Source organism: Ranitomeya imitator, chromosome 2 (assembly GCF_032444005.1).
Source record: "Ranitomeya imitator isolate aRanImi1 chromosome 2, aRanImi1.pri, whole genome shotgun sequence".
Taxonomy (NCBI): Eukaryota; Metazoa; Chordata; class Amphibia; order Anura; family Dendrobatidae; genus Ranitomeya; species Ranitomeya imitator.
In genome coordinates, this window is record NC_091283.1 from 785668192 (window position 1) to 785686654 (window position 18463).

An 18463-nucleotide genomic window follows, 5' to 3' on the forward strand; every position below is an offset into this window, starting at 1 on the left:
AAACAACTATGCAGTATATAAAACAAAATGGTTAAAAACCCCTGAGATTTTCAACTTACCCAGAATGCACAGGGCTTGAGACAAGATTGACGTTGTCCAAAGTGTCTGCAGCCCAGCTATAGTGCCTCAGTGAATCCGAGTCAAACTCTCTTGTAAAGGAATTATGCTGAAATAGAGACAGAACAACTGGTAAGTAATCTGGAAAATGCCATAATCTGTACTATTACCAATACTAACCTGATAGAAAGAGGCAATAATGAGCCATTTGTATGAAAGAAAACCACACCAACATTCTGTATGGATGATTTTGTTTACATAGCTTATCCCATGTTCATTATTAAGGGCACACAGCTCCCCTGTCACCCGGCTTCTTATTTTCCGGGGGCAAAGCACTCTTCATTAGTTGCCCGAACAGTGCGCTCTCTGATGCTGTAAGCAGGGGCAGCTTTGCCACTGTAGCATCAATGGAGTCCAGTGGCACTGAAGATGGGCAAGTCTAGTGGTCTGGCCAGGTTCAGAGCAGCACTTCATAGCTTTATTGGAAAGAGCTTGTAAGCGCTGCACTCCATACCTAACAGACCTGCCTCCGCTTATGAAACTGCAACGGTGGCTGATGACATAGACAATGATCAGTAGGCTATCAAATGTAAAATCCCTCCGTTCTTAAGACCGAAGATGAATTTTAATAATTAAATTGGAACGATGTTGCAAGCATTTTGAAATTTTACCCGCTTGATAAAATTAAAATAACCTTTTAAGTAGTTTTCAAATCAGTTTTATTGTCTTTAAATATCAGGATACCAATTGTTGGACACTTGGTGACCCCCCTCAATACCAAATCGTGAACATTATTTGTGAGTGTAGACGCACCATCTATAACCCATTTATTTGTTTTAATATTGAAGGGGAGCGTTTCTTTGATGAAATTCCATTTTAAGGTTCATGGTTGTTAGGGAACAGAAATCAACAAGATGTGTTCAGCTACTGTTGTGCTCAAAAGTTTACATACCCCGGCAGAATTTTTGCTTTCTTGGCCTTTTTTTCAGAGAATATGAATGATGACACCAAAACTTTTTCTCCACTCATGGTTAGTAGTTGGGTGAAGCCATTTATTGTCAAACTTCTGTGTTTTCTGCCGGGGTTTGTAAACTTTTGAGCACAACTGTATTACCCTCAATATCTCTAAGACAGACCAATGTACAATTCAAGGGTACTAGTAAAGTATGACATATTTGAAAAGCTAGAGCCCATAAGGCTGGGTTTAGATTAGGCCAGTGCTCCATATCCATCATTCTTTGAAGGGATCCAGATGAATGGTCCCAAAATGGGATTCAGCCAGAATTCCCAAGGGAGTAATTTAGTATGATGATGCAAACAGAATCCAAAGGCTTTAGTATATGACTCTTTTTTAGCTGGACACAGTATTGCAGTCTAAATTTTGTCAACTGTATAAAAAACACTTAAAAAGTATCCAGGATCCATTAGAATTTACTGAATCTATTCAAGGAATCTAGCAAAGTTCTCATTCTTCAGACTAACGAAAGGTAGGAAAGATCACTTTGAAATAATATATATTACTTATTTAATTAGTTATATTGCTAAGACTGAATGTCTAACAGGGTTTTGGGAGTGACACAACTCTACACATTGCGTAGTCACCATAATTGGTACAGGACTCTCTTTTCAATTCACCGATCTGATATTAGTGACCTATCTTAAAGGTAGAGAGTCCTGGTAAAACACTCTAATATCATTGTCTTTGATAGGTAAAAAAAAAATTCTTCTATATTGAGCAGATATGCAGATAGTAAAGCTTTCTCTATTCTTGTACTTTGCATGGCATGTAAAGGAAAGCAGATGGAGCAATGTTTCCACGACATATAGCCCTTTGTTGGCCGTATGCGCTGGAAACTTTATTGTTCTGAACATATTGACTTACATAACCCAGATAATCCTATGTGAGTGGCGCACAATTACCTATTAGCCCAGGTGCACCGGTAGACATTTTCCTGCCAAGTGCTTCCCCCTGTTCATTAATAAATGTATTATTTAGACACCTGACAGCGGCTTGTTACAGGATTGTCAGTGACCTAAAGTGAAGCAGATGGTTTCCGAAAATGAACGGGATTAAAAATTTCCCTTAATTGTAATTAGCATGTTAACGGAGTTGTATACGCTCAAAGATCCCTTTTTAGAGCTCTGCAGCCGTTCCGCTTCCTGACGACCGCTAACCTCTCACAGGACGAGGCTTACACTTTCCAAAGTAATCAAAGTGTTTTAATAGAAAAAAATTGGCAAATAAATGGAGAAAAAACTAAGAATACATACATGGTCAACAGAGCAAGATGGTCTCATTAATTTTACTGACCAGAAAAGCGTATGTTTGTGTGTTACATGGGGCTGGGCTTACTGTAGTTTTGAATTAGTTTAATTTCACCCGCCGCTATTGCGGGCACATGTCAGCTTTGATGCGGGCTCACCGCGGGGGCTCTGACCTCGGACGTACTATTCCGTCCGAGGTCAGAAAGGGGTTAGGCTAGGTTCACATTGCGTTAGAGCAATCCGGTTAGCAGATACGCTAACGGAATGCGCTAACGCAATGTCTAAAAAGGGATTGCGTTTGGCAATCCCGCTAGCGCAGATGCCCGATCTGCGCTAGTGAAGAACGCACTCTGAACGCTGCAAGCAGCATTCGAGGTCCGTCCGAAAATAACGGGACATCGCTGACGCATGCCAAAAAAGGCATACGTTAGCAATGCGTTAGCGATCCATTAGCACATTGCAGTCAATGGGTGCGCTAACAGATCCATTAGATAGCATTAATTGCGACAATTGCGCCATGTAATGGATTCCGTTAGCGGACACCCACTAACGCAATTTGAACCTAGCCTTAAAGACTAAAAATAATGGTCTATCAATGACTGTACTTAATTCTTGCAGTACTCGGGGGTGTATCCCATCCGGGCCCGGAGATTTGTCAATTTTAGTGATTTTTAGACGCAGATGTACTTCCTGCTGGGTTAAGCAGGTGACACTTAATGGGGAATTTTTGTTATCACTGATCATATTGTCCGTCATGGGATTTTCTTATGTAAATACTGATGAAAAAAAGTCATTTAGCATGAGGCTTTTTCCTCATCCTCATCCACCATTTCACCCAGACTATTTTTAAGGGGGCCTACACTATCATTTTTTACTTTCTTACTATTCACGTAGTTAAAGAATATTTTGGGATTATTTTTACTCTTTCTGGCAATGAGTCTCTCTGTCTCAATCTTTGCTGCCTTGATTTGCTTTTTACAGAATTTATTTCATTTTCTGTATTTATTTAATGCCTCATCACCACCTACTTCCTTTAATTCTCTAAATGCTTTCTTTTTGTCACTTATTGCGCCCCTTACAGCTCTATTTATCCATATTTGTTTCCTCCTATTTCTAGTATGTTTATTCCCATATGGTATATACTGTGCACAGGTCCTATCCAGGATGCTAATAAACGTCTCCCATTTTCTTTGTGTATTTTTATGTCTTAGGCTAGTTTCACACTAGCGTTTTTATGATCTGCGGAGGGCTGCGGACTTCCTCCGTGAAGCACCGCCCTCAGCTGCACCTCCACTGCTATCTCCGCCTACTTCTGCATGCGGGCCGCATGCGGCCTGCGTACCTATCTTTAACATTAGGTACGCAGGTCGTGCGGCTGTATGCGGATGCTTCCGCATGCGTCGTTTTGACGATGCGGAGAAAAAAAAATTGCTACGAACTGCGTCCTATGCTGGTCGCCGCATCGTCAAAACGACGCATGCGGAAGCATCCGCATACAGCCTTCACGGAGGAAGTCTGCAGCCCTTCGCAGATCAGGAAAACGCTAATGTGAAACCGACCTATTAGGATATCGTCCCAGTTAATTGCGCCAAGATCATCTCTCATCCGTTGGAAATTTGCCCTCCTGAAGTTTAGTGTCCTTGTAACCCCTCTACTACACATCTATTTAAAGGATACATGAAAACTTATTATTTTGTGATCACTATTACCCAAGTGACCCCCAACCCATATATTTGATATGCGGTCTGGCCTGTTGGTTAATATTAGGTCGAGCAGTGCCCCCCTTCTTGTTGGGTCCTGAACCAGTTGTGAAAGGTAATTGTCTCTCATAGTTGTCAAAAACCGATTACCTTTGCTGGAACTGCAATCTATTTGAGGGTAGTTGAAGTCCCCCACAATAATGACTTCTCCTTGAGTCGCAGCTTCATCTATTTGCTTTATGAGGATATTCTCCGTTGCTTCCATTATTTTTGGAGACTTATAACAAATCCCTATTATTAATTTATAATTTGTTCCCCCTCCCCTTATCTCCACCCACAGGGACTCTACATTTTCATTAGATTCACCTATATTATCATCACGCAGGATGGGTTTTAAGGATGATTTTATATATAGACACACACCTCCCCCATGCTTATCCGTGCAGTCATTTCTGAACAGACTATAACCCTGCAAGTTAACAGCCCTGACATGGCTCTCATCCAGCCATGTCTCAGATATCTCCACCATGTCATAATTATGCTCTAACAACATTAATTCTAATTCCTCCATTTTGTTGCCGAGGCTTCTGGCATTAGTATACATTCAATTTATGTATCACTCTGTACCTCTATTCTTTCTTAAATGATTAATTGTTCTAACCCCACCCCCCCATGCCACCGCCACCCCCAACTTCCTTATTTGTGCCCAGGTCTCTATCTGCACTATCTTCCCCTCCTATAAAATGAATACCCTCCCACCTAGTCCCTAGTTTAAACACTCCTCCCACCGTCTAGCCATTTTCTCCCCCATCACAGCTGCACCTTCCCCATTGAGGTGCAGCCCATCCCTAGCGTAGAACCTGTAGCCAACTGAGAAGTCGGCTCATATACAAATTCTTGAGCCACTTATTAACCTCCCTAATCTCCCGTTGCCTCTCTGGCGTGGCACGTGCTACAGGCAATATTTCGGAAAATACCATGTTGGAGGTCCTTGCTTTCAGCTTGCAAAATACATTTGAAAAAGACATTTTTTGCTTGCTCACTGGATCAGTTTCAAACAGAAGATAACGGATGGCTATTTAACAAATGTGTTTTTCTATAGACTTCAATGTTAAAAAAACAGAACCAGCTGAAGTCAGTTCTTTAAAAATTTGCATCTGGACAATTTTTTGCCAATGGATTGCTGCTGGATCTGTTCTAACGGATGATTACTGGACATGTGAACTTGGCTTTAGGACTGACAGGAATACAAATTGGCTGAGATTCGGTTGATGATTAATCAAGGATTCACCTTAAAAGTCCACCAACTGTTGTGAATTAGGTCTCTATATACGGTAAAATAGAACTGGTTTTCAGTTATTCAAACTGAAAATAGATGGAATTTACAAATATAATTTCATTAAGAAAACTGTCCCAATGGTGATATCAGTGCCCCTACCTTGGTTTTGGCCACTCCACAATTATGGTAGTTTTATTACGGAAGGGACCTGTTTGAAGGACAGGAAGCTGGATTTCTGGCTTGATTACTTACAGTACCACTCCAGCGGTTTTTCTTTTTTATTGCTGCGCTGAAGTGGTGCAATTAATGTAAGGTCCCTGCCCCTAGTCTTATACTTAACAGCTCCCATCCTCATCTTTTATCTGCACCGCTCGTTTGGGACCTGCCGGATTGCTCCAGGGTTTGCTGGAGTGAGCCGGAGGTCACTTTTCAATGCAAGTCTATGAGATCATCGCTTGTGCTCTCAAAGACTTACATTGAGAGCTTGTGACCGTTACTTCTAACTTACAGTTAGTCAGAAGCTAAACCAGGAAAAACTGGTGTAAAAACTTTGATGAATCGGGGTCTATGAATTAAAAAAAAGAAATATTTAACATAAAACCTTATTTAAATAAGTGATCGTTTCCCGATGACAATTTATTTTTAAGGATTTAAGAGAGGGTTTAAAATGCATGTGCCTAACGAAAGATGCCCATGGAAAAATACTTGCTATCGAATGGAGAACAAAGATATTAAATCTGTTGATTAAATTAGCTCACTGGAATATGACCAACAAATGTAGAGATATTGAGCTGCCAGCTTTCTTAGATTTGAAACGTGCTGTCTTTTCGGTCTAGCTCCATCTCTGGAAGTGAACATACCCAACATCTAACTCAATATGCGAGGGTTCTGCTGGGGATACTTCTTAACGTATTTTGTATTCAGTCTCTTTGGCCCAAAGCCTGAGAGAACAGCTGAGTGTTGTTTATGAAATAAGAAGCGTGCGTGGCTAATGACGGATAAATAGAAGGTCGTCGGGGCTGGAAAACAAGAAGATAAACTGAATCTGCATACTGGGCTAGAGGAACATGCATTCTCCGGGAAGCTCGAATGTATACAATTTGGACATTCACCTTAAAACAAATGTACCAAGAATTTGAGGAACATATACAGAAGGTCACCAGTATTAACTTCTGTCCAGGTTTCTGTATCTCAGTGTATATGTGATGGAGACTATAATGTAATCATCAATGACTTCATCTTTTAGCTTAGTAGTGTTGGTGAGACCTTCTGACCCATAAGTATCCACATATGCCAGTTTTGTCATAGTTTTTTGTGCGTTTTTTTCTCATTTCCTCTGTGCCTGTTTTTTACAATCACTTTTGTTAGAAGAGCCCATTGATTAATACAAAAAGTCTGATTAGGACCCTTGACAATCAGCTGTGATCTGTGAGAGAATCTTCACTTTCCCTGCAGCACCCCCGAAGGGCAAACTAAGCATTACAGTGTTTCTGAGTCCCCAATTCATTGAAATCATTGGGCTGTAACTGGGCGCTATGGCAACTTAAGGGCCTACAATTACAGGCAAGAATTAAAGAACAAAAGCTAAAAGTCACTGGATCCTCCTGTTGTGTTGCCGCAGGTGCTATCAGGTAGGCAACACTGCAGGAGGGCCTGGCGATGACATGTGTGGGTAAGTGGATTCATGGTGTCACAGTGGGCAGCACAGCATTAGTGATGAGCTGTGAACCTCATTCAAAAGTTTTTAATGGGAACTTGGGTCTTGTATTTATCCCCTTGGATCGTAAATGGAATTCGGACATGTTGAGTCCACCAGAGCAGCGCTTCTCATTCTGTGAAGTGCTGCCTACTTGTTGAGGACCAAGAGTATCTTTATCTGCAGCAGTTTTGCTATGGATTACAACGAATGGTGAAGCCTAAGCAATTCATTGTGAGCCTAGTGAGGTCCCAGTTGAAAAAGGCTTAGGAGTCACGCTCTGGAGCAAGAGAGGCCTTTTGTAGTCACTTCGCACTCTTGCGGGTTGCGGGAGGATGAGTCTTTTTGATGGTGGATCTAACCTGGACTCAGCATTCCATAATAGGGCCTTAGCTAGAAAGGTTTTCTAATTCTGAAAACGCTTTTCTGAAATATGTCCAGGATAACAAAGGGCACTGTGTAATTGTGATAACGATCATTAATTATAATAAATTGTCATGTATAGGATTTCAGGAGGAAACATGAACGTACCTGATCCTTTGAAGGTGCAAGGAGTTCTTCAATCATCATACTGTCCCGGGCGAAAGAACTCCTGTTCAGTGTGTAGGACCTATCCGAACTGAAGGAGCGGAGGCTGTTGTTGCATTTACAATTTACCACAGTACACGCAGATGACAATGAGATGGATGGAAAAAAAAAGGAAACAATGAATGCAGCTTCCAGGGCAAAACAAAATATGATTAAAAAAATATGGTCAGAGCAACAATGAATTTAGAAAATCGTACGAATGAAAAAAAGAATATTTGTCACAAATGATTTGGATAATATGACTTTTGGGGAAAAAATAGCTACTAGGGAGAAAATATATACTGTACATATATTGATTAAGGTTCAGCAATCATCGCTGAGCAACTCAGTCAACTTTTAGAGTAAAGTTTATGTGTCATATGAAAATGGGACCCTGGAAGATACATGATTGGCAGACTCCAAGCCAAAACCTACATCTAAGAGGCAAAGCAAACAGGTAAAACTAAAAACCCACTAGGTCGCTCTCATTTCAACCCGTTATACGCAGTCTTCAAAAAACATGACATGCATTTCACAGTTATATACATCATCAGAACAAAATAGACCAGCGAATAGATCATTGAGGGGTTTATAAAAAGTTGTTACAACCAGGGGCTAAATGTTCTGTGGGCTCCTTCCCGTGCACATTATTTACAGAGTAATATCACTGTCAAAAGGCATAGAACAGCATATGGGGGCACATGATTCTACTACAGGGCTCAGCAGTGTGCCTAAGGCCTTGTATTTAGAAATCCTTTAAAGAGAACCTGTTCTAAGCCTTTTACACCTCAAACTTATGACATGTATTTGCAAGTGCCTTTATGCTGATTAAATCCATACTGTGAGGACGGTGGGTGTGGACCCACTGTGCCACTGGCCAGGCTTACCCTGGTGGAGTGTAGCTAAGTGACTGCCTGATCTTCACTAGAACCTCTGATGGTGAGGATAAGTTGGCCTGTTGAGGTATTCACCAAGTACCACTCCAGGGCAGTTCTTGGACCTGCAGCAGCTGACCAATGGGTCATAGGTAAATATGAAGCAAAGATGGTGAAGACACAGACGTAGTCTGACAATTTGAGGAGGAGGCGGGCAGCACAGGTTTAAAATACAAAGCCTGGGTCAGGAGCGGAGATATCAGAACAGACGAGTAAACAAACTAAGTCGGTAACAAGGAGTCAAAACAATAATGCACCTTTACAGGGGCCTAGTGAATAACTGCAACTTGGACCTAAACTCAGGCAAGGTGTGGAGGGAGGAGTTGCCTAATATATCCACTGCTGGAAGGGAATAGGCCAGCGAAGCAAAACTCTGCAGAGCACAGTGGTTTTAAATTCCTGCAGTGTCTGGCTGCAACTCTCTATAGTCGGGTGGAGGCTCTCCAGCAACTGGAGCATGTAGCCATGCTTGAAGTGTTGCATGAGGCAACTCAGCGAGATGGTCTGACACTGGGGGGAGCATAGTGGTGCTTGTAGTGAGTGGTATGGCGCTTAGAAACTGTGCAAGTCACCGGCTTGATTGTTGAAATCAGTTTGGTAGTTTCTAAGAAATCTAACGTTGAACTCACATGTAAATGAGCTGCAAGTGCTTTTGGGAGGGACAATCCACTTACAACTCTCCCTCCCTATTCCCTACTCTCTGTGACAAACTACAGCTTTTTTGTATCCAATTTTAATGCTGGATTTCTCAGAAACCACTAAACAGATTTCTACAATCAAGGTATAGATTTAATCAGCATGAAAGCGCCTGCAAATACATGTCATTAGTTTAAGGTGTAAAATCTTCATGATAGATCCTTTTTAAGATGTGACACAGATTCTTGAAAAAAAATTATTAGAAGCATACAATGACATATTCCCCTTGCACAGTAAATACGGGGCAAACCAGCCATCAAGCTTTATCTTTTTAGGAGAGGGAAGGGGAATCATGGCTCTTATTTAATAAAAATACGTCTCTTTCTTGTAAAGTTAAGAATATATGAGAGGCCCAACTACAGTGCCACAAAGCAGTAGTGTTAGACTTCTGATTGGACACTGCCACATTTCTGATTTGGAAGTCTTGTCATCAGACGTAGGTTATGACACATATTGTTAGACAATACTCCTTACACAAGCACGCTTTCCTAGACACACAATAGATGACTGAGCCTTATGTAAGCAGCATTTCATGCATTAATAATTACTATGGTCAAATAATCATTATACTTATTTTTTGATTATGCTTCATCTGTGGGTTAGGCCATTTTATGGTGTAGCAGTTGCAGTAGAAATGCTTATAAAAAAAGTGGAGAAGACGCACAAAGTATCCACTTGGGTTTCATATCAATCAGATCTGTATTTTGTATGTACCAGTGAATGCAGTCATTTCTGTGTACTGCATACATATACACTACTCACAAAAAGTTAGGGATATTTGGCATTCAGGTGAAATTTCAAGATGATCCGGAAATGCACTCCAACCTTTTAAGGTGAACTTAATGTGACCATCTCTAAACTTTTGGATGCACGTGTCAAACTGTTCAATGTTTCAGTACTTTATCCACAACTTGCTGTTCTCTAACAAAGAGCTTAATGGCAAAATTTACAACAGCTGTTTAATCCATGAATTGGCCAATACATTTCTGAGTTCAATTAGAATTGCTATTAAACAGTCCTCCTCATCATGCTGTTCATATTTTGACATCATGAGACCAAGACAACACCTAACAATTGATCAACAGTACCTCGCCATTGTGAGACTTCAAGCAGGATGTTGTTAGATGGAAGTGGCCACTGAGCTTAGAGTGTCACAGAGTCATCAGCAGGTTGTAACAGAGATATAGATAGACTGGAAGAGTCATAGGCAGAGGCAGAGAAGTGGACATCCTTTGGTCACCTCCCAAACTGATGAACGCTTCATTGTGAACAAGGCCTTCCGGAACGGGATGATGAATGTCACACAACTCCATGCACATTTGAGGGAGGTGAGAGGCACCCAAGTATCACATCACACCATTCAAAACCGTTTACATCAGCATGGTCTGTGTGCTAGATGACCTGCAAGGGTATCTGACCACACCACCAGGCATATGTGTAATCATCTTGCTAGAGAGCGTCTATGCTGGACGAGGGACCAGTGGACCTTAATGCTGTTCACTGATGAAAGTCAATTCACGCTTAGCAGAAATCGTGGTTGCCAACAATGTCGGAGAGATGGACACATCAAGGAGAGCACTGTGAATCAGCCCGTGTTGTCACCAGATGAGCCTGTGGTGGTGGTGTTACATTGTAGACAGGTGTGTCAAGTCAATAGAGAAATGCTCTACACTTTGTGAATGGTACAGTGACAAGTCCCTACTACTTCAATAACCTCATTAATTCAGTCATTGTGCCTCTGCATGAACAACACAGGCCTAATTTAATCTTCAAGGATGACACTGCTCCAGTGCATCGAGGTTGCATAATTAGGGAATGGCTGTTGGAGACAGGGGTACCTCAAATAGAGTGGCCTGGACTTTCTCCAGACCTGAATCCTGTAGAAAACCTATGGGATCAGCTGACTTGCTGATTAGAGGCTCATAACTATGTACCCCAGAACCTCAATGACCTGAGGGTCGCTCTTCAAGAAGAGGGGATGCCATGCCTCAGCAGACAATAACTCTACTTGTGATCAGCATGAGATGTCGTTGTCAAGCTGTAATTGATGATCAAGGCCACATGACAGGTTATTGAGACATTGACATTTAGGCACTGTTCTTGGCTTTTGTTTCAATAAAATTAAATGCTTGCTTCTACGTAAATGCCCTACTTTCACGATAAAATATCACTGTAGCGTGAAATTAAAGTTTTCTATAAATATCACCCAAAAGCCAAATATCCCTAACTTTTTTTGAGCAGTGTATATCCAAAAAGTAATTTGCTGTATTCTCCAAATGTGGGGAAAAAAGTAATGAATGCACACGTCCAAGAAATCAATTAATGTTACAAGCTTCTCACAGCCTCTGCTAGTTCTTAGGCCAAGTTGATGCCACAAGCTCGGCACACCGAGGGAATGCTCCACACATAGGACTGCATGACTGTTTATGAACTTTTCATGAAGCATCTGCCAAATGGTTGTCATGCTAGCCTATCGGTGATGGATGCTGTAATGCATTGTTTACAGGCATCTGTCATTCCTAGGCTGTTACAGCATAAGATTAGTTGTGTTTTTTTCGCTTTCTATTGTATATATGAAATAACAGAGTTACATACATTATTTTGATGTATCATGTCCAGATGGAAGCCAAAATAATTATTTTTTACCTCCATCATTAGATGTTTGCCCACCGGAGCAGCCAGTGTAGGATTTATGGGCATAACAGGAGGCAATATGCCTACGTTTCTTAATTTAATAACCCGTTGTGGCTAAAAAACAAAATGTTTAATGCTTTAAATCTCTATTTAACTGGGTTATATTAGGTCAGGATTTTTAATAAAAGTCAATGAACAGGCTTTTAAGACCGCATTGAGTATTTTAGTCAAAACTAGGAGTAGGCCAGGTAACAGAAGGTGCAAATCTTTTCCATCATAGTTTTCTCTATGACCCTGAGTCATCATTGCCTTTCCGCCTGTTTTTTGTTTAGTCTTTGTGTTTTCCACCTTTTTTTTTATTAGCACCCATCTCACTATTCTACTTGTGCCTTTTTTTAAGTCTATTTTGTTACGTGTTCGCCTGTATGTTTTTCTACTTTGTTGAGTTTAGCAATTTCACATGTTTTCGCCTAATTCTTCAATTGCAACTTTTTTTTTAAAAAAAAAAAGTCGCTATTTTGGGGAATTTTGGTGCCAAAAGCTGAAAAAGCTATTCAAGACAAGGCCATTTTTTTTTTTTTACTTTGAGAAAATAAGTGCGTCATTTTGTTGAATTTGAGGCCAAAAATGACAGCTAATACTGCATGATGAAAGAGGAAAAGTGACTTAAAAAAAACAAATGGTGAATCGGGGTCTATAAGTTCCACTAGCGGTAAAATACTGACCGATATACCACCATATGAAAGTAGACTTTCACAGTCTGCTGGAGTACGTATGTTTATGGGGGTCAATAGAGCTATGGCACTGGATGTGTTTTTTTCTCTCCATGTATGTAGAAGATATTAAATGGGCTAAAGTTGCCTCTTTTTCAGTACTAGCCCAAAACGTAGATTTTACATCTGTGAAAATATGACTACATCAGTGGTCCTTAATACAATGAAAAGCTGAAAGAAGTCAAATACAGGAATAGCACTCTAAAAAAGGACCCATAAAATGGCCTTTACCCACTTATAAAATCCTTACATTAGCACTAGTGATGAGCGAGTGTACTCGTTGCTTGGGTTTTCCCGTGAACGCTCGGGTGGTCTCCGAGTATTTGTAACTGCTCGGAGATTTAGTTTTTGTTGACGCAGCTGCATGATTTACGGCTGCTAGCCGGCCTGAGTACATGTGGGGGTTGCTTGGTTGCTAGGGAATCCCCACATGTATTCAAGCTGGCTAATAGCTGTAAATCATGCAGCTGAGGCAAAGAAAACTAAATTTCCGAGCACTTACAAATACTCGGAGATCACCCGAGCCTGCTCGGGAAAATCCGAGCAACGAGTATATTCGCTCATCACTAATTAGCACTGATTTTCTAAAACTGTCAAAACATTACTAAACAGGAAAAGCTGCTTTAACCCCATTCTGATGAATGAAAAGAACATCCCTTCAGCAAAGATGTAAATGTAAAAAAACAAAACAACAACCCATAAAGAAAAAAACACAACTTTACAAATCTAAAAACAAAAAAGTAGAATATGCACGGCACAATAATGACTAATATGAATGACAATGAGCGAAAGTTAAAGCAGCACTCTGAAAACGATGGATTACATGCCTTCTTACCTGATTTTAGGACTAGTTTAAAGAAATATATTTTGAACAAGGAAAAAAAAGTAAAATAATAAAATCAGACACAGCAAATGTAAAAAGTATAAATGAATAAGCAGTTGGATCGCTGACTTCTCTGTTCATGTTATACACAAATGTACCTGTAGATTTAGCAGTAAGAGAATAATCTTAGCTAATCAGTCGTTTATAAAGGATATTATGTGTATAACATGACAATTATGACTTGATATGTAAAAAAATTTCAAAATAGAATAAAATTTGGATGAATGAAAGCATTTTCTAATAAACAACACAATGCATTAGATATAAGGTAATATGCACCTTTAACTGCAAAGTCTCACGTTGATGAATCGTGTGAAATATCCAGGGTTGTATTACCTATAGGGGTGGTGGGTAGGGGTGCTTGTAAAAGGGATTGCTTAGATAAGGATGCACTGCACAATGTGCTGTCGACTATCCTCATTGCCACAGACTTAAAGTAGAGCAGCAATGCACATAACGCAGCTCCATTCAACTACTCCTGGCCTTGGTTTTTCTGCAGTCAATGAAGAATCGGAAACACCGGCTCTGATTTCTGGCAATCAATTGGTGTCCCGGTATTGAGAACCTCACCGATATTATTGTCACCTATCCAGTGACAAGGTGATCATTTACGTTTAACAAAATTCCCCTTAAGGTACAGCCTAATGGTCTGCATAAAAGGAGGTAAATCAAGTACACCGCAAACATTAGCTAGCCGTGGGACCTAATGATTGTTCATCTGACAGCCATATTTCTCAATTTGGCCGAATATTTCTGTGTTCTCTATTGAGATAGCCAGAAATATCGGTCAATGGACTGGTGGCTGAAATTCAACAGACCAGATCCTTCTCCCCTCCTTTCCTGACATCTGTTGGGGGTGAGTCGAGAGAATGTATAGCTTCAAAGATGTGATTCCATTTTTTACACTTTTCATAAAATGTCACTACTACCAAAAAACTAATTGGGTTGAGCTTCTATAATGATCAACCTTTTTTTTCCCCGTTTGTACACAACACAGTTTAGAAAAAAATTCACAGACTACTTGTAGAAAATGATAATATATTATGTGAAATGTTTAGTTTTCAAGGGAAAAGTCTGCACGGCTTTAAACTTTTGAGAGGCGGCATTATTGGCTTAAAGATTGGCTCATCAGCAAACACACCACTGTAATCCGAATCACCGACGGTAATCTCCTCCACCAACACAGAGACGGGTTTTGTTTTGAGCTTTGAGTAATCTTCATAGGGAATGTATGGCTATGTCTCCGACAATCGCAGGGCTCCAGAGTACAGATATCTCAGACAGCAGAGATTTAACAGACCCCAATTCCACATGCAAAGTGTAATATCCTGATACACTGATGAGTGTTCGGTCTGTTCAGAAATACCAGCAAAGAAATAGTTAGCGTGTCTATTAATATTGTGAATCCTTATAAAGGGAACATATTGAAATAGAGCTAAAGAACAAAATTAGAAAGGCGCCGCTTCACAAACTATGGCAATACCTCCTAAGTAAGAATGTTGTCTATTCTTGGACATCCATAAGCTATGTTGATAAAAAAAAATTTGCATGAGTTTAATGGCAACTATTTTTCTAGATGGCGTAGTGGATCATGCTGGTTTACCTATCCTGAGGTTATAATGGATAGCCGATCCACCTGGGCCATGACACCTAAGGGTATGTGCACATGACATCTTTCAAGTGGCCAAAAACATCAGTTTTTCCAAGTAGAAGACATTTCAGGAAACTCTCCTTTTCTCTGGTGTTTTGTAACCTGAACCGTCTTTTTTTTTTCCTCTCCTTTTTTTAGCATTATTTTTTTGACCATTTTTTTTCTAGCATTATGGGGGGGGGGGAAGTCTTTTTTAACTGTGATTTTACAGATGTTTGTGTTTTTAATTCCAACCATGAAGAAACTGATAGTGGTTTTTCAAGCAAGAATGCAGACAAAATGCTCTAATGATGCCCGGGGAGTCTTTTGAGCCTTCCCATTAACTTGTATTTTAAGTGTGGAGCATCTTCCAAGAATATCCAGCTCAATCCTTTTAACCGCTTGCCATCTTTGGAAGTCTGAAACGGATAAGTGACGCTCAAAAGCATGAATGAATGAACAGCGAGTCTTTTTTTCCCCATGTAAATACAAATATATTCCTTCTTTTGAGCTTTTTTTGGCCACTTTTTCGGAGCGGAGCCAAACAAACCCTACCTGAAAAAAATCATAGTGGGCACATACCATAAGAGTGGCCCAATGACCCCACTACCACATAAAAAACACCAATATTTTAAATAGAACATGGAAAGTTACATCTTTGACTATTCCGCACCTATCGTATGGGGCAGCAGGTGACTATTGAATTGTAGGAAGTCTCACTTTGTATGGCTTGGCTGAGATTTCAGAGGTGAACTCCACTTATCTGCCGCCATGCTGTCTTGTGCCATATAGATGTAATACAATGTAAAGGCTTTGGGCACTCACACAATGTGACACATCGTAATGTCCTCCTGATCTTCGAGTGAGGGTCCGAGGGTCCCAATGTACTCATGATATATTTTGATATTCTATATATACATATATGGACTTTTGTGGCCCACATGGTCATGACCATTATGGTCGTAAGTCCATATGACCATATATTAATATGTGCCTGCAGATGAATTGTTAATAATGGGATCTATCCTCCAGGTATATGGTACATGATTCCGCATGTATGTGTTTATGGAAGCCAAGACAGAAATAAAGAAAATTATTTTATTATATGGCTGCTGCTAAAAACTGTTCTAAATCCCCCAGACCCCAGCAAGCATGATGCAATAATTGGTATATACAGTATATAATGCACAGGGTTTATTCTAACTATACTTTTCCATGCACAAATGGAATATGCACACGTATTAGATTTTCAGGCGTTATAAACAAGTTTGTGACTATGAAGTAGTTGCTCGAAATGGAAAATAGATGGAAAAATGTAAGTCAATGGCGTATCATGATATACAATATTAGCATCCTGGGACTTACCTGGCCGATCTGGCTCCGAGGCTGAAGACCATGTATCCTTCTTGGGGCAGAGAATCATCCCCAAGCTCTTTGAGATCTTGTGGTCCAAGGTATTTGTCAGTGTCACCTGTCATTGCATCTTCACCTAAGGAAGAAGAAGAAGGACTGTTTAGCTACAAGCAGCAGCTTATACAAGCCCTGATGATGGGTTACTAGATCATCATTGTGAACACTCCGACATCTAATCAATGATGTGACACAGCCCTGGGACATTTTCCATACTGAAATTTCAATAATGTGCATCAGCAACAGGACAACACAGATGACTGAGCCTCTGGATGTCACGTTACAAGGATACATGGCCAAATATCAGATGTATTTCTGCAGTGAAGCCTCAGATTTCATATTATGGAGGCACGGATAATGTATATGTATTAAGCTTTGTAATTATATTATATATTCACAACTGCCCGTGTTACTTTATGCGGCCGATTGATGGTTCATCAACCACAATCTATGCTACCATGCAAGACAATGGGTTTCTCAATGTCCTATTCACCTACTATAAAAAAAAATATGCATGGATTTTATGTAATGTTTTAGATGTGCAAATGTCACCAATTTCTTTCTGATTTTTGCTGCGGATTCCACTTTTTGCAATCTAAAGCAAACACATGCAAGATATGCAGTGGTCTGTAGCCTGACACCATATTGACTCTGTACCAAAACTGACTACAGTATGTTGGGTTTTGGCAGTTGATGCCTGAAACACCTTTCCTCATATTGATCCAATTTTTGAGTATAATCATCTTATTTGTTATGCTCACTTACATAGCGCCATCATATTCTGTAGCACTTGTTACAGACATTATCATCACTGTCCCTATCGGGGCTCACAATCTACATTGCCTATCAGTATGTCTTTGGAGTGTCGGAGGAAACTGGAGAACCCGGAGGAAACCCACGCAAACACGAGGAGGACATACAAACTCATTCTGGATGTTGTCCTTGGTGGGATTTGAACCAAGGATCCCAGGGCTGCTATATTACAGTGCTAACCACTGAGCCACCATGCTGCGCCTTAGGTATTCATGGTTAGGACCACGAATAACTAATTTGCTAACTGTCACTATATGAGTGGTCGTAATTAGTGTTGAGCATTCCGATACCGCAAGTATCGGGTATCGGCCGATATTTGCGGTATCGGAATTCCGATACTGAATTCCGATACTTCCCGCGTATCGGATACCGGAATCGGAAGTTCCCAGAATTCAAATTGAACGCAGCAGCCAATGAGGAATGAATGAAAGTGTGGGCACATCCTGTTTAGCATGGTGGGCATGTAAGTACTGGCAAGGCTTGGATTGGCTGCTGAAATGATGTCACTCTGCACTATAAAAAAGCGCTGCCGCCATTTTGCGCTCACTCTGCTGTGATTTCAGTTAGGGACAGGACGCTGTGTTCTAACTGAGGGCCAGTTGAGCTTGCTAATTGCTTTATTTTCCTTTCCAAAGGCTAATTTAGCAAAACGCTGTGTGTTCTTCACTGTTCACCTTGCTCTTGCCTTGCAGCGCTGTTTTAACAGCGTTCTGCAAGGTCTCTGTGTGTGTGTGTGTGTGCAGCTCACTCTGTAGTCTGTGTGCAGCCATATACCCGGTTGTATTCAGCTCAGGGGGGGTTCACACTGCCTCACACAGTTGTTCTTTTTTGCTCTTAGTGCAGCCTGCTGCACATTTTTTCTCAAATTTCCTATTAGTGTTTTTCCACCAGTCTCAAGCTCTATTGTGGAAAAACACTACATAGGATAACCTAGAGGGGGGTTTTTGGGCCTTGCAGTGCCGTTTACGGCTGTCTGCACGGTCTCCGTGTGAGCCCAGCTCGCCCTGTAGTCTGTGTGCAGCCATAGCCGGTTGGATTCAGCTCAGGGTTCGTTACTGGCTCATACCTTGAGAAAAATTTTCCTTTTTTTCAAATAGTGCAGCCTGTTTAAAATTTGAAAAAAAA

General features: G+C 40.6%; 1 protein-coding gene across 36 annotated transcripts in view; it reads right to left on the reverse strand.

Annotated features, from left to right (window-relative positions):
• Positions 1–18463, reverse strand: part of ANK3 (ankyrin 3) — an 853965-nt gene that overhangs the window by 103263 nt on the left and 732239 nt on the right. For 32 of the 36 annotated variants that reach the window (XM_069753584.1, XM_069753586.1, XM_069753581.1 and 29 more), the window contains 3 exons: positions 16481–16604; positions 7529–7631; positions 60–166 (listed from right to left, as the gene is read on the reverse strand). In XM_069753584.1, the coding sequence (XP_069609685.1) occupies positions 60–166; positions 7529–7631; positions 16481–16604 (334 nt within the window). The remainder of the gene's footprint in view (positions 1–59; positions 167–7528; positions 7632–16480; positions 16605–18463) is intronic. The other 4 variants (XM_069753587.1, XM_069753585.1, XM_069753583.1 and 1 more) reach the window with 1 other exon arrangement.